We start from the raw sequence: 22,769 nt of genomic DNA on the forward strand, positions 1-22,769 counted from the left end.
ATCAGCTTCCGTAAGTTACTAAATTGTTTACATATACACTCAGAGAAAAACTCAAGTACAATGACACACGCACCTATTCGGCTACAACAGATGTCACAAAATATAATACAACTAATTTCAGTTATCACAGATCTATAATATGTAAGTAGCCATATCTTGATATACTAAACACCGAAAATAATAATAATTTAGAATGAAAATTACCTGATGATTTGGTTATTTAATACAAATGCCGGTGAGTGTAAATAGAAGCTTCAGACAATTTTCCTTTTTCTGTACAGGGTGCGCCATCTTTTATGTAGATATGTAGATATTGAATAACTTTATCATTAGTGAACCGATTGACTTGAGTAGGCCAAGAAATTTCAATAAATTGTACAGAACCAAATTTAAAAAAAATAGCTCATACTTGAAAACCGTTTGTTTATTTTCAAGGATATTCAATGTTTGCATACCGACATAAAAGATGGCGCACCCTGTACATAAATAATGTTTTTCCTTTCTATCATACCAGTTACACAAGTGTAAAATATGTAGGCTTGGATTTTATGTACCATATCATATCCTTAATGAAATGTTTGTATTCTTTTAATAATATATACATACAATACAATAATTTGAATAGCTCCGATTAGAGTTTGTTGATTTGTTTTATGTTTTAACAATAAACAATAAAACTTTGTCATAGGATTGATTGCTATGGGAGCTGTACGATTTAAATAACCGATTTGGATCAAACTTCAAATTATAAATACATAAACTGCAAATTTGAATAATTTACATATCTTATATTTGGTTTGCAATAAATTATTTGGGGACGTCAAATCTACATTCATTCTGGAGATTAAGAGTTCAATCGGACGAGCAGATACGTACAATACATGCGTGTTAAATATGGTTGGCGTTTTAGCTTTCCAGTGTACACTATTGGATACAGACTATAACGAAATCACAAAACGTAGATTTAAACCATTCTATTACGTCGTTCCCTGGCTTTGAAGTGATTATCTCTTTCCCGATAAATCTTCACTGAGATATATGCATGTTCATCTGTGTTATCATACACATTTTTGCCAATTAAATGCAAAATAAATTAACAAAATCAAACATTGACAAATTGTTTGCTTTAATTCTATTTTAAAGCTAATTTTAATATTGAACAAACTGTCTTAAGTGAATGGTTTTACTTAACTTAATTTGTACGTATAGTGTATATTGAAACTCCTTAAGTGATTTCTACATCAAAGTTGTAAAGTATTTTTAGTTAATATTTTGATTTACCCTTCTTTAATTTTCTTCTCCCATCGAAAAGTTGTTTTTTTTACCTTTTCAGTATATAATTTTCTTCTTAGGTTGGAAACGTTCTATCAGTTCCAATAGGAAACTGTGCTTACAATGTGGTCCATACAATGAGGAACATTTATGTAGCGAAAGACCCGCCGTAAAAGCCTCTCGATAATGCGGCTTTTGCGCAATTTCCGGATGCGCTTGACGCAACAGAATGCGAAACATATCGTGAAACAGATTATTCCCAGGTGGTGAGATTAAATGGGGTGACTCGCACAACATCCGCATAATGCAATATCGCGGCTTGTAACTGTACCTATATTAAGAGTTATTAGTACCTAATTAGCAATATGATTTATACTGATGATTGGTACTTACACTGAGGACAGCAATGTGATCAAATCAAACAGTATACCATGCGGATTATTGTGATCATTCAAAACCCTCGTTCCTTCGTCCTCAAGTTGACGTCGAAGCCGCTGATGATGCTCAAGAACAGATGAAGGACGACAGTGGGAGGTGCCATATCGATTAATAAATAAGTCAGTGGCTGGACAGCCGGATTGGCCATAATTATCATCGAAATAGCGACGACCGGGGCCCACTGGGGTGCCTTGCGGGTTTGCCATAATGAAAGGCTTAGCGGGAATCGAGAGATTGTAGGGCACTATAACTGGTGCCACTCCTACAGCCGGTGGTGGAATTGCTGCTGGTGGAGCAGGAGAGGGCATTACTGGTGCTGATGGTTTTCTTAGGGGTGGTATTGGTGGTATAGTGGGCTTCTTCCCCTTGCGACGTGGAAGCCAATCTGTAGGATCCGCAGGCAACGAATAAATAAGCGTTAATTCCGCCAACCACACCAGGCCTTTGGGTGTCCCTCCAAGTATAAGCTTAGCACAATTTGCTGTCATCTATGTTAGGTGTGCGATTTTTTTTTTGAAAAATATTGACAATAACAATAATATTAATAATCTGAAAACATTATGCATTTTTACTTTCTTAATGTTTGGTTGGAAATATTTCCCAAAATGTGGGAGTATTGGCTCACGTCATTGACTGCTATCCTCCTATAACTCTATTACCAATTCTATTTGTTGAGGTACCCAGAGACTAGTCATCAAGAAATACAAGAAGATCTGACCATCACTGTGCTACCTGATGAGCTCAGGGGAAAATTCTTAAAAGTTTCCCTCAAGACTCAAACTGATAGCAGTTTCTTCGATATTTCAGATCATAATTTCATGTTCTTGCAATAAAAATGATATGTTTTGTTTACTGATAACTTCCAATCTAAATGATAAAATATATGCTTAAGAGTGACGCAAGTATAAATATAAAGATTTATAAATATAAATAAATTGGAAAAAACTTTGAGATTTTGGGATAAGTGGAATAACTAAGCGGAAAATACACACACTAACCTTTTTCAAATACCCTTTATATTTCAATACTAACTCACATAGACTGTATATACATTTACTAAACTATTCACGAATCTACAATAGTCGTGTAGACAAATGTTATGAAGAAATGTCGAAGGGGATTTACTTTGCCGATATACACACATAAGTACCCTAGTATTCAACGATATATAAAGAGTGAGGCTACTGTGAATTTCTAGTATACCAGAAGTTACGTTTAATTTAAATTTTTAAAAAAAATGAATACAAAACAATAATCTAAGTGCGCTAAGTGGAAGAGTTGTCGGTGTAGATGACATAAGTTCACATTCTCGTAAGGTATGCATCATTTATGAAGGATCTATTTCTAGAAAATTGTTCGTGGTTGAAACACTCTCTACGAAGCAATGCGGGGCTGGGAAGATTAAAATGATTCGTGAAGGTAAATATCTAAAAAATAATAATTTAATAAAAAGTATTTTCAAATAGCTGTAAAGACTGCAGATTTGAGTGATTGGAATACTTTTTTGAGACACACACTAAAGCTATAAATAACCGAGTTGCATCATTTATGAAGGATCTATTTCTAGAAAATTGTTCGTGGTTGAAACACTCTCTACGAAGCAATGCGGGGCTGGGAAGATTAAAATGATTCGTGAAGGTAAATATCTAAAAAATAATAATTTAATAAAAAGTATTTTCAAATAGCTGTAAAGACTGCAGATTTGAGTGATTGGAATACTTTTTTGAGACACACACTAAAGCTATAAATAACCGAGTTGCATCATTTATGAAGGATCTATTTCTAGAAAATTGGTTGAAACACTCTCTACGAAGCAATGCGGGGCTGGGAAGATTAAAATGATTCGTGAAGCTAAATATCTAAAAAATAATAATTTAATAAAAAGTATTTTCAAATAGCTGTAAAGACTGCAGATTTGAGTGATTGGAATACTTTTTTGAGACGCACACTAAAGCTATAAATAACCGAGTTGAACACGGAAAAGATTTAGCAATTTTAATTTATTAATATGAATTTGTTTTTGCGAAAACGACGGCAAAGTTTAGGAATGCAGTTAATAGATTCCAAAGTGGGAAGGGTAATTTTTAAAATTGTGAGGTAGTGTGCCTCGCTTACTGTTAGGTGCAAAGCTCGAGACATCAAAGATGAAATAAATCATTAAATGCGTTTAGTTAGTTATCGGGTTTATTTGAAGCAAAGAAGGGTAACATACGTGCAATATAAAAGAAATGCTGGGGCTGCAGTTTAATGAAGTCCTTTATAAAGGGTCGCTAACAGTTTTAATAAATTTCATTTTTTAAGAAATATGTACAGCAGTTCTATTGGACAAAATATCACAATCAGTAATAGAGTGAGAGTAAGAAATAAATATTATGATGAATACGATACAAGTAGTTCTTGGAACAGAAGAGTAAAATTCTTTATATAAACAATAAATTAGTTGTCAAATAAATATTACTAATTCACAAACAACAGATACAAAACAGTCACTGCTGAATCTTTAGCCATTTCAAATTATTTTTTCTTTTGGATTAATTTATATATATATTCGTACTTACAAGCACAGAGGTCCCTGCATCATAGACAAGCCAACGTTTACGTCGGCTTAACAACTCCATCATATTTTGTGGCCGTTTCAGCAAATAGCTAACTTCCTCGCTATTGTTACTACTAGTGCTATTGCCATTAGCCACAACGCTATAAAGTTCCATCTGTAGTAGCCAGAAACACCATATTAAACTCTTAAAATTAAATGTCTTCATCTCTCTGCAATCTGTTAACAACTAAAGTTAAACGGTAGGAACTGCTCTGTTCACTCTTAGCACTCTATCTAAAGTCCAAATATTTCCTACGCGTGGCAACTTAATTTAGAAACCGTCTAGCATTATTTGATGGCTCCGTATGTTTATTTAGTGAAGCAATTAATTCATTTATACATTTGGCCCAGTGAAAGGTTCTAGCCCAACATCTAGGTCATAGTTGCGTCGATATTTACACCCAGAGAAAAAAAATGTTTCTTCGGGAAAAATATAAGGAGACATTTAAGATAAGGTTTCGAATTTATGCCATTTTATGAATCAAGTATGAATCAACATCTAATTTATAATCGAACTCGAAATTGATTAAAATTCAACACTGTGTATGCGGGGTTTTGAATGTACGAGTAGATATTCTGTCTAAATATAAGTGCTAAGTATCTACCATTTGGTTTCAATTAGTTATTCATAATTGAATATATAAATATTGATAGTGTATCTAGTATCATCCACTCTCAAAAATGCATAGTATTAATATAAATAGCAAATATTTTAGATAACGACTTTCTATTTCTATAAAAGGTTGATAAAAATGTTAATGAAGCCAGAATTAAGCTTAAGTCACGAAAGCCTTGCTCTTGTATACCCTGTCCATGTATGCGATTCGTAGTCCATAATTGATACAATTAGTACAAAATGCTTGATTTTTGCCTAAGTGTAGTATGTGCTAACTATATTTATAGACATGTCCGCTAGTATTTTCCATTCTCAATGTGCGTTTAACTGGCTCCCCGTTGGAAAGACTAATTACTAACACTGAATAAAAGGATAATGGATAAATCCAAGTGGATACACAAGTGAATGGGAACGTATGCCATTTTTTTGGAGTGTACGAGTAAATTTTTTCGTGCACAATGAACTAACCTTCATTAATTTAATTAACACCTTATGTATGTTTTAGTAATTAATGACTGACTGTTTGAAGAGAACTTACAATTAGCGTTCAAATTGTAACTTGAATTTCGGGTCTAAGAAATGGAAAAGTCTTCAGTACCCCACAAGTTCTCCTTCGTGTAGGATCAATCATCGGAAAATACTCAAATGCCATGAGTGGACTGCTGACATGGGGCCTGCTGTTACTGATTCTACATCAGACGCAGAGTTCAGTTGTATCCAAGAGTGAGAACTTAGATGCAACAGCGTCTTTGAAAATGCAAGCCAGCTTTATCGACCACAACAATGTTACGTTGGCAGCCATCGCTGAGGCACAACCGACGAACCCGCAACGCAGACTCTCGCGAGGCAAGCGGTTTGTGGCCTTTCCAGAAGGGTCATCAGCTTCCGTAAGTTACAAAATTGTTTACATATACACTCAGAGAAAAGCTCAAGTACAACGACACACGCACCTATTCTGCTACAACATACTGAACAAAAAATTGGAGTATTCAACCAATTTCAGGGATCACAGTCCTATAATAAGTAAGAAACACTTCGATGATACTGAACAACGAAATCCTTATAATTAGACATGAACAAATGTTCTGCTAATTTGGTTATTTAGTAGAAGTGCCGGCTGTATAGGTGGGTGCAAACAGGAGCTTCAGACAATGCTCCCATTTTCTTTATTTAAATAGTGTATGTCTAGATTTAGAATGCCATCTCTCTAAAGAAATGTTTGGGTCACTCTGCTGGATTTTTGCTTTAAAAATGCATGATAGACGAATAATTTTGATACCAGTTAATTGGAGATTAATTGGAAGAACGGTTTAATAATCTATTATAATATCACTTTCGGTTCCTTGATATGCCACAAATCTGCTAATTTGCCAAAGTTTTGTAAATATGGCACTAGTTTGTCAAATTCCCGAATCGAAACATCTGGCACTGATTTTCTACTCTGAACTGAATCAGACACTGTTTGTTTTTCAATATAAATTTTGCTTTTATCATAACTTCCTGTATTCTTTGTGATCTTTTCAATATATAATCATAAAATGTTCTTTTATGGAGGTGGGTACTGGGGTATTAAGAGTTGGGCCCAATCGGCTATAGCATTCCGTTCTTGTTAAATTTATAAAATATGATTATTTGTTAATTGAAATGAATAAATGAAATGCAGTCGTAACTCGCCTTATAAGGAAAATTATAAGGCGATATCTACATTAAAATCTACATTTTACGTTTCACTACTATATAAATTCCACTCTAAAACTGTGCTTACTGTTGCGTCCATACAAATGACCCAGTCTCCTGAAAATAAATACAATGCACATGGAGCCAAATTAAATTAATGGCCTGCACGGCATTCGCATAATTGATATTATTACTGCTCCTTGATAAAGAGTTTGCAGTATAGATTTACCAATATTGCAACTAATGACTAGTACTATCAGTGGAGACAGAAAATTGATGCTGGAAGCCAGATTGGCTGCAATCGCATATAAATGCCATGCCTTGAGCATACGCCAAAATGAAGAACAGAGTGAGATTCGAGAGACTGTTTGTAGGCAGATGGATGATTTTTTAGTCATTAATTGCATTATTTGCAATATACAGCATTGAAATGTATACTAATTGTGCTGTTCTTGCAAACAATAGCTTTTTAGAGCAGCAAGAATTGTAAAGGCCACCCGCCGCATATTGCATTTTGGAAGTTACCGAAATTCTGAATAAAAATGTCTATTCGTTGCAAATTATGTTTTTAATTGCTGACATTTTTTAATTGCTAGTTCATCTGCCTGATTTTGTCTGTAGAATTGTTTCAAACACAATTCAAACATACAAGTATAACATAAATACTTTGTCAGACACAGCAACATTTTGTTTGCGACTGTGGTTAAATGTTTTTGAAGTGGCGTTTATAAAAAGGCAAGATAGTTTTGTCGAAAAGAAGAACAATAACAAAAGCATCAATATCACATTGGCAGCCACTGGCACTACCGATGGCCACTCAATGCAAATGGTCAAGAGCCAAACAGGTATTATTAGACTCCTTTAGTTAAAGAAATGTGCACTCAAGGAAAAATGAAGGCCCAAAGACAAATTCACTTAAGTCAAAGGTCAAAGGTTCTTAAGCATATTGGTAAAAAGTCCAATTTTAAAACAATATTTCTACACAACCCTAAAATTTAAGTCCAATTTTTTAAATGTACGGGATGTTGACTGATATATAAATGCCCATCTGCCCACTTTAATAAGATTTTGCAAAAATAATACATCTTTTATTTAATATTAGAAAATATTTTCGTTTGTTTATAATAAACCATGAAATTTGTAGAATAACTTTCATATGTGAACTATATTTGTACAGATTCTGAAGTTTCTCTGAGTGCATATGCTACAAAAGCGTTGAATATTGTTTAACCCTTGGTCAAAACGCAGGCTGCTATTTGCTTAACTACAGGCGTGCTCGGTAATCCCAATTTACTCTATTTGAGTTTCGGTCTGAATTGGGGTGTTGCCTATGACTTGCCCAATGTGACGTGGGTACTGCACCATTTGCACGGCTTCCGTTCAAAGAAAGCGGGTGTTATACAAATCAAACGCAGACATCGTAGAGACCTTTATGGACAGCTGGAGGCGATGATGGGCAGGTAAGATGCAGACAAAGTTCTCATAGAAACTCCCTTGTTTTCCTTATTTTATACATATGTACTATGATGACGAGTGCCATTGATTTTGTTTCAATGTAACCAAACTAGGTTTTCTAAGTTCAATTAATTTAAAAAAAAAGTTAATTCAAATAAAAATGCTGCTGTTGGCAACGATGTACATACTATAAGTATAATTTTGTAAAGTGTGAAGTTAATTTCCACTTTCTTCATATTTTCTCGCATAAAAACGGATTAATTATTAAAATGATCAATAAATGTTTAGAAAATTACGCTCCCTTCTCTCCGGCACAATATTGAAATTACAGAAAAATGTTTACCAATTGCCAAGACTTCGACAAAGTAAAGATGGTGGTTAGTTGCAGTTAGCGGTATTTTAAAAGAGCCATAAATACTAATTTAAATAAACGTGTAAATAACGCCCAGAAAGAGGCGTAGCCAACTCCATAAACAAGTCGATTTTAATATGTCCGACGTCAACTTTAGGAACGCAAGGACATCAAGAAGTGTAATTGTGAATTGAGTGTGTGTGTGTGTGGCTATTTGGCCTACATCTCACAACTACAACAACTTTCATACCTTTAGTAATTCATGAGACTTTAAAAAAATTGGGCATTATATCAAGTCAGTGCTTATTTGTTTGTATGTCACAACGCAACAAATTTTTTGCTCAACAATTAAGAATAGTAGTGGATATACGTAATTGAAAAAAAAAGTCAATACATTTAGTTGTTTTTGTTGTATTTATTTCATTATTGTAATTAATGAAATTAATTAATGTAATTAATGCACGACTCAAAACTTTTCGATTTGTATTTCCGTTTATTGGTCTGTGGTTCGATAATGACATTCCGTTTTATTAATAATAAAATAAGTGTCGATGCTATTTTCAATTTGTGTTTATTGGTTATTTTATTGGTTATTTTATTATTTTTTATATTTACTATTATTTAACAAAACAGAACTGCTTGAGCAGTAGTGTTATTTTCTTTAGTTTGAAAAACATAGTAAATGCCTGGAGGTTATAAAGATTCTATCATGCACTTTTTTACATTTCTTCTGTGACATGCTTTAGTGGAACTCATTTATGACATTGTCACTACCAAGAAGCTTCCATTTGCTCCGACTTCTGTCAATTCGAATGTCTTCACAATGTACCTACATATGTACGTACACATATGTATGTGTTCATATAGATATACATACTTGTATGTATGTGTGCATTCATATGTATGGCTTAACAAAGCTCGAACCATTCTGAAGCATATAGGGCAAGCAAGCAACGAAGCTACGTTTACAAAACCCCCACAGCATCGTCTTCAATCCTCATGACAACGCTTTGGGCGAGCATGTGTGCATGAATGTGTGTGTGTGTGTGTGTGTGTGTGTGTGAGAGTGTGTGTGTGCTCACGCTTGTCATAATAATAAAATGTTTGCTATTTTATATTAGCATTTAAATTGGCTTTTTGTATGCGTTCGGAAATAGTTTAATATCCGAAAAAGTATATTTTGGCCTTTGCCAACTTTAACTTCAACCCTGTCTGGCTAATGCGTGACAAGCAACAACAACAACAAGAGGGTGAGAAAATGCATAACAAATTACTTCATAATTGGCCGAAAATTATTTGCAGCATTCAGGGGCGTGACATTCTACATATAACGTTAATATATTGCTCGCACATGCCCTTATCTTCAATGACCCAATCTTTAAAGCTTCTTGGTCCTTATCACAAGGCGGCACACAGTAACACCTAAATAAATTCAGGACTATACTCGTAGTACCCCGCATTGTCATGCTAATCAAAAACTCGCTCTACTATTTGTGTGTCATTTGCAGCGTCTTTGGAGCGCTCCACTTTCATTCTCATTTGTCAAGTGAACCAAAAACTTGGCTTGTTTGCTTAACTTTAACTTGGATGCTGATGCTTCCTTCTTTTAGTTTTGTGGTGCCAGTGTCTGCTGTTCGTGTTGCCTGTCGGCATCCATGTCCCATTGACCTTTGCAGAGGCAGCATCATTCATTGGTCTTATTCACGTGCTTAACACTCATCGTGTGATTTTGCTTTTCTTGTATTTCATGATTGTTTTCTTTCTATTCAATTCGATTCGATTCGTCTGTTGTTCTTGTTGTTCTTGTTGTCCTTGTCGATTGTCTGTTTTGGCTGGCACCCACTACTATTGATGCCTGCCAGTATCATCGTTGACTTTTGCCTTTGGTTTACGAGCATTTTCGATTCAAATGGGTCAGTTGGTATGGTTAGCTAAGCGATTTGCTAAGACCAATTGCCAAGTGTCCATGCCTGGCCCAGGCTTCCTTGTCAGCCTTCTGGCTTCTGTATGTGTGTGCATAAGTGGCCATCTAAGCCTGTGCTTATGTATATATGTCTGCGTGAGTGCGTTGTTTATGCTGCCAACTAAGACAGCAGATATGTGCGTTGTGTGCCCTGTGGGGTTAATGAAGTTGTTTGTTTGTTTGCTTGCTTGCTTGCTTGTTCCTACACCGCTACAATGGCAGCACAACATCCGAGTTGCTTGCTGGAGAGGGTATATTGAATACTTTTGATAATGTATTCTCCGCATTTTGATTATAATCTACGGTTTTAAGCCGAATACTTGAAGAAAATGATGATGAATTTGGTGAAACAAGCGAACATTTTACTGAAATTAATTAATTAATTAATTAATAATAACAATAATAATAATAATAATAATAATAATAATAATAATAATAATAATAATAATAATAATAATAATAATAATAATAATAATAATAATAATAATAATAATAATAATAATAATAATAATAATAATAATAATAATAATAATAATAATAATAATAATAATAATAATAATAATAATAATAATAATAATAATAATAATAATAATAATAATAATAATAATAATAATAATAATAATAATAATAATAATAATAATAATAATAATAATAATTAATAATAATAACTTGTATTAATAGAGTAACTTATTTATTTGCAATAAACTAATATATTACTAATATATTACATTACTTCAGGACAACATATGAAAAACAAAACTAAAAATGGGGAATCCAAATTTATTATGAAAGTTATTATGAAGCTTGGATCTACCATAAACTTTAGTGCTATACTCGTTTTATAAATAACCATTTCAAGTAGCTTTACATTTATAATCAAAGAATCAGTTGCGATTGACAATTTCCCATTTTTCGAGCCACCCTTTTATCTAATTACCCGCAATTTAGCTCATTGTCTAATACGCTTTATGTGTAAGTGACAGTCAGATGCCACAAACCAACAACCATTAAATGTCCTTTGTAGAGGCCTGAAGAGTTCTGTTACTGGAACGACGAAAATCTTTTAGACTATGCCACATAGCCATCGATCAATGTCGCGGCGGATTCTTTGACTTTTCATCGACGTTTGGACGCTAACTATTTTCAGCGCAAGTCATACTTGTATAACAATGTTAGATTGCTCGCACATATCTATACCCACACACACACACACACACACGTATCGAATGGAGTACCGCCAATTCAATTAAGCTGCAGTGCACACCTGTCTGTGTAAATGTCTATGTGGGTGTGAGTCGTTTGTCTGCTGCTTGTCGTTTATTGTAAACGTGACTGCAGTCTTTCTGGCATATGCTATAGGAAGAGAAGGAAAAAGAGAGAGAGAGAGAGGGAGAGGGAGGGAGATGGAGAACAAACTAACGCTAACTGACAATTGACACATTTGCACTTTGGCAATTCCTTCTGGCTGGGAACGAGCACATCTTTTGTCTTTGCGCACGCTGCTCTTTTAGTTGCAGGTAAGGCATCAATCGGCCAGGTTCAGGTGGCGTGGCACGTTCCAGAGCAGTTGTCGCGCTGGTTTTATCATCGTAGCCATGATTTACGCGCATTTCGCATTGTTTAATTATCGTTTAATTGTTGTAAAGTTTTTGATTTACGATTGCATAGCAACGCAAAGTATTGTAAGCGGGACAACGACGAATGCAATGTTGGCGATTTTTATGCCCCATAACAATGTCGGCTATAGCAGCAACACCACCAGCGATATGGACAGCAACAATAGCTACAACAAAAGCAAAAACAGCTATAAAACTGACGCTGCACTCTGTCAATTGGTGGGCAACCAAACGGGCAGCGTTTTAAATGATTTATGGCCGCCAACATTGATGACTATGATGGAACGTGCAAATATGCCAAGGACAATAGCAACAACAACGACTTCAACAACTGTCATTTCGTCTAGCAAATCACGTCAATATGCACAAGCAAGTGGGGTGGCAACTCTGCACAATAACAACAGCACCACGATGCAACAACGTTGGCTGCGCAAGCTGAGTCGGCCCAAGCGTTATCTCAGCTTTCCCGAGGGCTCCTCATTCTCTGTATGTTGCATATTCCCAGGCTCGGTGGCTCATATTCAGCTCGAGTGGGCATTACAATTTGAATTTTATGTGAAGCTAATAGCTCCTAAACTATTAGAGATATAAAAAAAAACACAAATGTAGTCTCATGTGTAATTTTTCTTATAATTTATTTGTTATGTACTAGTATTGCTGGCTTACAGCTTGAGTTTTTTAAAATGACATTGCTTTCAAGCATTCGAAAAAATGTTAAAATCCTGATTTTAAGTTATCAATGTGATCACAAAACGCTTCGCATTAAGCAAACTCAATCCAAATCGGCAATGTCCTGTTAACCATGTAAAAGATTGACGTTATTAAGCCAATTCTGGAACATTCTCGATCTCAAATATATTTTTAATTAAGCACAAACAAAAACTTTAAAAAATGACTGAAAATCATGCAATAGGACACAGTTCTGAACCACCGGGCCTGAGGACACCAGCTACAAAGCCAAGTTCCAAGAGTATCTGCTTTATATTCAGGTGGCCGCTTGTTTTACCGTTGGCATAATAGGAAATCCCAACTACGCATACAATAGCTTTGGTCTCAATTGGGGCGTGGCATATGATCTGCCGAACAACTCGTGGGTGTTGCAACACTTGCATGGCTTTTCAACACATCCAGTGGCACCTTCGGTATTGCGTAGACGCACGCGTCGCGGACTCTTCGATGACATTGAAAATATAGTTAATAAGTAAGATAATAATTAAGAGTAGATACAGTTGGTGGCAAGGCAAGACAGACTTTAAAAGTAGTTTTGTTTCTACAAAATAAGAGTTTATTTAATTTAGCCAGATAATATATTTATTTACCTTTCAAAAATCTAATTACAAACAAGGAATCGACAATAATTTTGGACAAACATGCTCATATCATCAAACATATAGTAGTTATATACTGAAATATTTAAATCGACTTGATATAGTCAAATGATATCTACAAATATTTAATTATACTCATAACTTGATCTTAAATACTTTAAATATTTATTTTTCCAAAAGATTAACCTTTATTATCACAGACCACACAAATAAATACTCAATTATATTTTTCTCTAATTACCACAGCATGGGCTATGATGGACGCGATTGCATTTTGAGAACACTCTGCGAGAGTCGTCAGTATTTTCAGCGAACCAAAATGAGCATGATCGGCGAAATGCTTCGAGCGATATTCAGGTAAATAAAGATCCATATAAAGCATATACTTGTATCCATGTATATAAGTAAATATATCGCCAAAAACCGAATACTGTAAATATTGCACAATAATATAAATAATCTTAAGTAATTAGCAGCAATGCTACAAATACACTTCTATACAAGTATACAAGCATAGTTCTAGTAAAATAGTTGACGTAACAACAATGTTTTAATTAGCCATTTAGCCTTTTATCTTAAACAAGATAGAACGCTACAGTCGAGCAAGCCCGACAGTAAAATAGCCTGTACTCTCCACAAAAAAAAAAATTAAAAAAAAAAATTTAAAAAAAAATAAATTTAAAAAAAATGAATGAATTAATTAATTAATTAAATTAAATTAGAAAACATGTTTATGTTCAGTTTTAACAGCATACATTTACATCACGTACCTATGCGTGTATGTATGCAGCACAAAGTTGAACCAAAGCAGCAACAACAACAACAGCTGCGGGCAGCGCTGCCGACAGAGCTGCAGGCAGCGCATGAGCAGCGATTTTACTTATGGCTATAACTTTCTTCAGAATTGACCTATCATGATGAAATTTGGCACACGGACACATTAGTACTAACTGGATGTACCTACCAAAAAATTCAAAATTCCGAGAATTACGGAAGTTATAAGAAAAAACAAGAATTGCGGGGGAGTGGGGGGTGCATCGAAAAAAAACTAAAACTCGTACTTTCTGGGTCTTAGGAGAATATGGAAACCAAGTTTGGTTATTCTAGCTCTTATACTTTCTGAGATCCTTGCGTTCATACGGACAGACAGACGGACAGACGGTCAGACGGACAGACGGACGGACGGACAAGGCTATATCCACTCGGCTTCTTATCCTGATCAAGAATATATATACTTTGTGGGGTCAGCCACGCCTCCTTCTGTGTGTTACATACATGCGCACAAAACTAGTATAGCCTTTCACCCTTTGGGTACAGGCTATAAAAATGGTATTTGCACTGATAATATAATTTTTAATTTTTTGTTTTTTGTATTTATTCAACTAGCCTTCCGAAGCAGCGCCTCTACAGCCGGGAACTGCGTGAAAACTCTGATATTGTGCATTATGATCGCGCCTATCGGAATGCCTTGGACGATGACTGCAATCGCCAATACAATTGCCCCTTCTCACTACTGGAATTGGCGTTTGGAAAATACTCCACGCCGCCTAAAAATTATTATGCTTAATAAATTTCTATGCAAATATTTCTGTACAAAATCGTTTTAATGCCAACTTACCTCATGCTGTTTGCTTCGTTGACTTACTTGGCTCACTTGTTGCTGCATCATGCCGTTGTTGCGCTACCTTCCCGTAACCCCCAACCTGTCACCCTGCCAGCCTTTATAAATGGCACTTCATTTTTCTTGCTGTATCGCGTTCAGCTCCCTGCAGCGTTTGAATTCGCCTCGCGATGTTGCCGTCCGGACATTCTGTAACGTTGACTTCGTCGTTGAATGATGTGTGTCAGTTGCCTTCTTTTTACCCGCTGCGCCGAGAGTCTCAAACAAGTTGCACAAAAGCCTTAACAATATTTAATTTAAAGGAAATAAAAATACATTTGGCAAAGTTTTCGAAATTTAATTTAATCAACAAGAGAGCGAAATTGCGCTACATGGGTCGTTAAGTGGAAATAGAGTTGGAGGGCAACAGTTGAGTGCCAACTTTTTGGCATAGAAAACCGGCTGCCTAATAGACTTCAGCTGTGCAGAAGATGGCACCGATTTAATGTCCTCATATTGCATAAGGAAAGAGCATTGTCCGAAGCGTTGCTTAAAAGTATAACTACAAGTTGTTCAGAAATAATTCTTTTATGTTTAAAATGGAGTTCTCGGAATATTCATTTTTCCACAAAAGATATTTATGTATATCCCGAGAGAATACAGCGGCTATAGAAGAATCAAAATTAAAACAAATGGAACAGCTAACATCGGATGCCCAGAATTTGAAATACTATGTATCTATATTTGTGTGTTTCTAAAAATATTTAAGGAATTGCGGGAGCTATGGAAAATCACCAAAAGCAGGAGAGTAGGGGAGTAGGGGAGGGGAAAGGAAGAACATTTTGCGTAATCACATAAGACCATATCCCACTAAAAGTTCGTTAGCAGTATAACATAGCTAACCTGAAAACCAGATTCCGTCGATTTCTATCGCCCATTCTGTTAATATGAAGCAATCCTATCAAACAACGGTTAATTTTTTTTTTTAAATATGCTACAATTTAAATGTTACAAGGAGCGTTCCAAAGTAAACAGGACTTTTTGATTCTAGCGCCCCCTGGTGACTGGTGCGTTAGAATCTGCTATCCTTATCGATTGCCCAGTGGGAATTTCATGACATTTCATCGATTGGAAGTGAAGTTATTGCGTTTTAAGTGCCAGTATGTTTGTGTTATCGGTGCGAAAATGAGCTTCGAAGAAAGAGCCAACATTAAATTTGGTTTTAAAATTGGTAAAACTTTTACCGAAGCGTTTCAATTGCTAGAACAAGTTTATGGCGATGATTGCCTATCCCGTAGCAGAGCGCACGAGTGGTTTCAACGTTTTCAAAGTGGTCGTGAGGACATAAATGAGGACAAATTGACTGACGACCGAAAATTGCTCTCATCGATCGACGCTTGTGACCGATTATTTGACCAAAAATCACATTTTAACCATTAACCACTCGCCGTATTCACCTGTTATGGCACCGTGCAACTTCTACCTTTTCGGAAAAATGCATTTGTCGATGAAAGGAAAGCGTTATGCAGACGTAGAGCAAAAAGCTGTAGTGAAGCAGAAGGAGACTATTTTGAATAAAATAAATTGATAATGCCGAAAAAACCATTTGTTCTGTTTTTTTTAAGTCCTGTTTACTTTGGAACACACCTTGTATAACTATGTCTAGATCTCTGACGCATTAAACAAAATACTTTTTGTTCTCTGTCTTTGGAACAGAATTTCGAGCTTGCAACAAGATCTATAAAAGAAAAGACTGGCGATATTGTGGATCTCTTAGAAATGGAAATCATTATATTAGCACCATTGCACAATAAGCTTGCAGTATCAGTCCAATGTCGGCAAGAAATAAGGAAGGCGCATTTTCTGCTGACTCGACGAGTATAGAAGAATATTTCCTGCATTACTTTGTCTTTGGACCAAAACTCTAACAAAACCATTATTTTTTAAACTGAAGGATTATGAAATCATTGTACCAAACATGTCATTAAAAATGAATTTCCTGATCTACACATTTTAGATTGACACCATTAAACTTCTAACTAAACTTAATTCAACAAGATTCTAAGACAAATCTAATAAACACGAATCAACGTAAATTAGTCCAAATATAAGTAGGTTATATTTGTATTCAATGTGTTATTATTTATTTATTCTTATACCTATGGCTTTAGGCTCATCGCACGCTCAGGTAGCAGGTCCCAAATAATTTCACCTCTCTAAGCACACAAGCAGACAAAATTGCTCCACTTTAAAGCCAACCTCCTATTGCTTTCACCTGCTGACCCATTTTGCGGCAAACTCCGCCCATTTTTCACATCTATTTGTCGTTGGATATTTATTGTGCCGGTTGGACAAAGCTCAGCTAATTGTTAATATCAACAAGCATCAGGAGCTACAGAACGAATCTAAGGTAATGAATGCCATAGATACTGATTCAGAAAAAGCTAACAGAAAAGTGTTAACAAGAAGATGGGGTGTGAAGAGCGATAACCCAGATCATGGAGAGGGGACCAAACAGAATCAAGAAGAGACATTCCACGGAATGTCACAAAGCCAAACAAAGCGATAAATAAATAAACAAAACGGCAGCACAAAAAACAAGCTTTTCACGTTGTTTGTTTATGGATTTATGTCAAGCATATTAAATGTATCAGACAACAAATCAACAACAAAAGCAGCAACAGCAATAATACTTACAACAATGTGGGCTTAGCAGGTACCTGGCGTTGAACAGACCAACAGAGTGGCTAGAAAAGCGAACGCGTCAAGTACGTCAAGTACGAGGAAGTTTGTTTCTGAACTTTCAATTATGCGAAAAATTGTTTATAATAAGTGTAGTTATAATTAAATAGATAATTGCGTGCGTAATTCGAGTTGGATGACATTTTGGCAACAATTGTTTATTGTTTTTGCTAATGATGCTGCATGCCAAACCATTAATGAATGCCAGACGGACACAGCAAACGAGAGCAACAGGAGAAACAGTTACGGTAACGGTTAAGGCAACAAGGAGCGAAGCCATCACCATCATGCGCCTGTCAACGTTCGTGCGACCCGTCCATTGCACAAATACAAGCTCAGGGCTCCTGTCGCCATTGTCGCCATTGCGGCCGTTGTTTTTGTTGTTGTCATCGTTGTTATTGTTGTCGGCCACATGCTGTGTCGCTCATAGTGCTGACAACAATTTCGATGCGGTTGCTGATGCGCTTACCGCACAAGCACTGCACACGGACAACAGCAACATTCAGACCTTTGACATGCTGCCTCAGCAAGAACAGCATTATGACAACCATACCAAAGACACATATGACAACAGCAGCAGCAACAATCATTCTAAACGTGCATTGTCCCGTAGGAAGCGGTACTTGGAATTCCCGAAAGGATCGCGTATGTCGGTGCGTAATAAGTATGAACGGTCCAGCTGACTTGATTGATTGTCAAACATTTCATCGCCAACTCATCACTTCACAACTTCCTCACTTTCACTACAGTGGCGTACGAATATACGAAACAACTTGTTGAAAATCAATACGCTTATATCATACGGCTACGGGTTTCGTGCCAATTGGGGATTTCCGGACCTTAAGGAGCAACGTCAGAAGAATCGCATTTTTTTCAAGCGTGATTTGTTTCAGAATGTGGAGACCGCTCTAAATGGGTAATGTTCGGTAATACATTCGTTTATTCGTATATATCTCAATCGGTTATTGTAGACATGGCTTCGATGGACGCGCTTGTATTCTGAAATCATATTGCACTGCTCTTCTAGACGTGGACAACGGCCATAAAAGCGGCATGCTCTTCAAGATGTTAAAGCTGGTATTTAGGTAAATTTTCTAACAAAATATATGATATACTTGTATTACTATATTTCTTACTCCTCCAAATAGTTTTGCCATTTTTAAATTAATAGCATGACCCTTATCTAGCAACGATTGTATGGATATAGAACACAATTATTTATTCCGTGTGTTTTTCCAAATGTATATTAACGTGCTCAAAAAATCCAGTTATTATCATTTGATGTAATAGTTCACTGAATTATAAATTAAATCGTTTTATAGGTTTGGAAAAGAAAAACTCAAAGAAATTATCGACATACTTGTATTCTATGAAATCGATGATGATTTATTTAAATTATTTACAAATTTTTCACTTATTCTGCCTATAAGGCCAACTTATTAAACGGATCTACTTTATTTTCCCATTACATGAGCATAATTGATAATTTTTTGGTTTTTCAAACTTAACTACTTTGCTCTGCTTTATAATAAATTGGTACCTTAAGCAAAATGGTCTTCGATTTACGCTATTTACTATATTTATCCTAAAATCGATCAATTACAAAATGACCAGTTAGTGAAAAATTAGAAAAAAAGAAAACCTTCGGAAATTTGCTTTGAATACGTCTATCCTAGACGCGAAGCCTATCGAATACGATGGTACTTCATATACATATGTTGAAGGCTGAGAAAGGTTTTTTTATAAAAGATTTTTATTTAAGCCCTTTAAATACATGTATGCTTAAATTATATTGCTCTCCCCATTTTCTTGTTTTTATTTTTCAGCCTAGATGAGCAAGAGAAAAGGCATTTACCTCACTTGCGTGAGGAAAATTGTCAACAAATTTTGCACAGTCATTGTCCGTTGAGCTTCGACAGCATTTCACCATATACAGATGATGTCTGAGTGGAGTGAAGCTAAGGAAAAATCGGTAAAAACGAAGAAAATAAGACCTGGAACCGCACGACCAAGATACCAACTGCTATTTCTTTAGTTGTGATGAAAAACAAATAAAAATGAATACCAACAACTCATATGTAGAAGAATATGTGCATGTGCTTATATGTTCTTTCTAAATCAACAACACAACAACAACTGCAACAGGAATAGCTAATGGCCAGAGGCGCAACTTGCTTGTTTGGTTAAGTCCTCTCTCATTTTTTGTTTACTTCTTGCTGTGCATGTTTGGTGTGCTTGTTCCTGTTCTTGTTGTTGCTTGTAATTTATAATTAAGTCGTTATTGTTGTTGCTGCTGCTACTGCTGCTTCTGCTGGTGCTGCTGCTACGATGCGCTACATCATTTGTTCGCGTTTTTTCAGCCATTTAATTGGCAAGTGACATTAAACCAGCCACAATGATGTCCTGTGTATGTGTGCGTGCAAAAAGCGTAGCATACTTTTTGCGGTTGCTTATTGTTGACCTCATTGCATGACAAAAGCTGCTGTTTAATGTCACAAACATGAAGTGGCAAGTGTTGTTAAAATGCTTGCGGGCGCTTTTCACTCATGACACGCCCCCTTGCATACAACACCGAACGCCCCTTCCTTAACTTTGCAGTGTCGTGTGTGCATTGCATGTAAGTGCATTAAAAATTAACTTTAATTAAGTTGAAAACATAAATTACACGCACATATACAATGGCATTAAACAACACACATATACACTTACAAAAGCAGACATGTCGCTGTTGTTGTTTCTGTAGCATGCACTTGAAGCTCGCCGTGCACAAAACTTCCGCTTTGGCGGCGACGACCGCAAACAAAAAACTTTAAGCGCATGTTGTGTTTTTGCTAGGCACTTCACCACACGCACACATCACTTGCACGCACACACACTTTCATACACACGTGTGCGTGCAACAAACGCACTCTACCTCAATCAAGTATTAATTATGTTGCCGGCTGACAAATTGCAGAAACCACAGCCGAGACCCAATGCTGCTTGCCAACTAAAGATGTAAACGTGACAAAAAATATTTAACTATTTATACTTGTATACTTATCTAAAAATGGAAGTATGTATGTATGTATATATATATACATATGTTGTCTGTCCATCATTTCATTCGGAGTTTATATGGATCATATATATATACATACATACGTACATAATGTTCCATATAAACTCCGAAGCCGCTCAACCGATGTTGATCCAATTTTGTGGCAATATTCAAAATACTCCCGTGTGTATCGTGGCGATTCGTCAACGCAATCAACCATCGTTTTCTGGCTTATTTCTGCTGTATTCAATCAAGGACGTAATCGAAGCCATAAAAAGCGAAGGACGTATTGGGAAAGATGTGACGTCGGAAAAATTAAAAAGCACTACAATTCAGCATGATAACTGCACATGTTTACTTTGCGCTTCAAAAGGAGGTCATTTCAACATTCCATCGAAACTGCGTAAATTCATCAAAAATCAGCCGAAATCATCATTGAAATTGATGAAAATGGAATTGAACATCTCGAAAATATCGATTTATCGCATTTTGACCGAACATTTGGGCTTACGAAAAGTGTGTGCACGGTTTGTTCCGCACAAATTGACTGACGACCAAAAATTGCTCAGACGATCGACGCTTGTGACCGATTATTTGACCAAAAATCACATTTTAACCATTAACCACTCACCGTATTCACCTGATATGGCACCGTGCGACTTCTACCATTTCGGAAAAATGCATTTGTCCATGGAAGGAAAGCGTTATGCAGACGTAGAGGCCATTCAAAAGGCTTGCACCGGCATACTGGCGGCCATACCGGCCAACGAGCTAAAACACTCGTTCGACATGCTTTTGGATCGTGCAAAAAACTGTATTGAAGCAGAAGGACACTATTTTGAATAAAATAAATTGATTTTGTAGAAAAAAACATTTGTTCTGTTTTTTTTTTAAAGTCCTGTTTACTTTGGAACACACCTATAAAGTGTTTCCTATAGTAAGCTTATTGTTTTTTATCTTATTATAATAAATAGCATGACTTATGTGAATCAACAAATATAAAAATATAAATATATATATATAAATATAAAACGAAATCGAGAAATGGTGCACGCATGTGGAATTTGAGCATCAGAAAACTTGATACGCATTCATGCAAACATATTTAATTAAAACTATTTAATTTATCCAACCTATTCATCAGAATTTTGTTTGTTTATACATTCTATGTTCTAATAATCCTTGGATTATCCATAAAAGTATCGAGTTCTTGCTATTTTGTCTCACGAATTACGCACTTCTCTACTGCCTAGCACCTTAAACCAGGCGAACACAAACTTAAATGTCATTTTGTTGGCCTTACAATTGTGGTTGTTGTATACTTACACAAGAATTTATTTTGTTGGTGCAATTTTTGTAATTACATACGGGGTCGGAGTTGTAGTTACTGTATCAGTTGTCACTGCCGTTGCAGCTATATTTGCAGGAGGAGTTTAATTTCCTCATTATACTCTCTACCTGAAAGGTACAAGAACATAGGTTTGTGCAAACTGAAAAATGTAACAGGCAAAAGAAGGTGTGGCAGACCCCACAATATATTGATATTCTTCATAAGCATTACAAAACGAGTTGATTTGGCCTTGTTTGTCTGTCCGTCATGTCTTTCACCTTTTACGTGAGTTCGAATCCAGAAGGAGGTGTAATCAATCTAAATGTCTTTTTAATTACAATTTTTTTCCAATTTAATTAATTTTATATTTATGTATTTGTTTTACAGATTGACAGAGTCAATCGGGTCTCTCGACTTACAATTTTCCACTTGTCTGTTTTTTACTTATTTTTTTACATTGTTCATTACAGCAATCATAATTAATTGTAAAATATGTGCCCACAACATACATACATCTAAGAGAAGAATTGATATTTTCATTCAGTTGTTGTGCTTGATACAATTCTTTATATGTATATATACCTAGATATATACATATATACCTACATATTTTGGAAAGAACTGATCAAAAAAATTAAATACAATATGACTCGTAAGGTATTGAATGATTTTTTAAAATTGTAACTTTTTGTAAAATTTTGAAACAATAAAATGTTGAATGCTGTTTTAAAAAAATAACACTAT

General features: G+C 35.5%; 3 protein-coding genes across 3 annotated transcripts; 2 read left to right on the forward strand and 1 right to left on the reverse strand.

Annotated features, from left to right (window-relative positions):
- Nucleotides 1-1,329: 1,329 nt before the first annotated feature.
- Nucleotides 1,330-4,421, reverse strand: LOC115625410. The gene is made up of 3 exons (XM_030520449.1): nucleotides 4,269-4,421; nucleotides 1,666-2,198; nucleotides 1,330-1,603 (listed from the first exon to the last, which is right to left on the reverse strand). Exons 1-3 carry the CDS (start codon nucleotides 4,419-4,421, stop codon nucleotides 1,330-1,332), a joined length of 960 nt encoding a protein of 319 aa, XP_030376309.1.
- Nucleotides 4,422-5,572: 1,151 nt separating this feature from the next.
- On the forward strand, nucleotides 5,573-14,880 carry LOC115625411. The gene is made up of 4 exons (XM_030520451.1): nucleotides 5,573-5,809; nucleotides 7,848-8,059; nucleotides 13,560-13,670; nucleotides 14,700-14,880. Exons 1-4 carry the CDS (start codon nucleotides 5,573-5,575, stop codon nucleotides 14,878-14,880), a joined length of 741 nt encoding a protein of 246 aa, XP_030376311.1.
- A 3,062-nt stretch (nucleotides 14,881-17,942) lies between these two features.
- Nucleotides 17,943-19,602, forward strand: LOC115625413. The gene is made up of 4 exons (XM_030520452.1): nucleotides 17,943-18,308; nucleotides 18,405-18,571; nucleotides 18,627-18,740; nucleotides 19,482-19,602. Exons 1-4 carry the CDS (start codon nucleotides 17,943-17,945, stop codon nucleotides 19,600-19,602), a joined length of 768 nt encoding a protein of 255 aa, XP_030376312.1.
- Nucleotides 19,603-22,769: the final 3,167 nt, after the last annotated feature.

The sequence above is a fragment of the Scaptodrosophila lebanonensis genome, unplaced genomic scaffold (genome assembly GCF_003285725.1).
Source record: "Scaptodrosophila lebanonensis strain 11010-0011.00,11010-0021.00 unplaced genomic scaffold, SlebRS2 tig00000072-arrow-pilon, whole genome shotgun sequence".
NCBI classification, from domain to species: Eukaryota; Metazoa; Arthropoda; class Insecta; order Diptera; family Drosophilidae; genus Scaptodrosophila; species Scaptodrosophila lebanonensis.

Bases quoted from the DNA above. Each gene is read 5' to 3' on its own strand.
- LOC115625410 (XM_030520449.1), bottom strand. From the start codon at position 4,421: ATGGAACTTTATAGCGTTGTGGCTAATGGCAATAGCACTAGTAGTAAC. The intron at 2,199-4,268 runs GTAAGTACGAAT...CACCTAACATAG, and splicing joins ATGCAGGGACCTCTGTGCTT to ATGACAGCAAATTGTGCTAA. The intron at 1,604-1,665 runs GTAAGTACCAAT...CTCTTAATATAG, and splicing joins ATCACATTGCTGTCCTCAGT to GTACAGTTACAAGCCGCGAT.
- LOC115625411 (XM_030520451.1), top strand. From the start codon at position 5,573: ATGAGTGGACTGCTGACATGGGGCCTGCTGTTACTGATTCTACATCAG. The intron at 5,810-7,847 runs GTAAGTTACAAA...GTCAAAACGCAG, and splicing joins CAGAAGGGTCATCAGCTTCC to GCTGCTATTTGCTTAACTAC. The intron at 8,060-13,559 runs GTAAGATGCAGA...TAATTACCACAG, and splicing joins CTGGAGGCGATGATGGGCAG to CATGGGCTATGATGGACGCG.
- LOC115625413 (XM_030520452.1), top strand. From the start codon at position 17,943: ATGCGCCTGTCAACGTTCGTGCGACCCGTCCATTGCACAAATACAAGC. The intron at 18,309-18,404 runs GTGCGTAATAAG...CTTTCACTACAG, and splicing joins CGAAAGGATCGCGTATGTCG to TGGCGTACGAATATACGAAA. The intron at 18,741-19,481 runs GTAAATTTTCTA...TTTATTTTTCAG, and splicing joins ATGTTAAAGCTGGTATTTAG to CCTAGATGAGCAAGAGAAAA.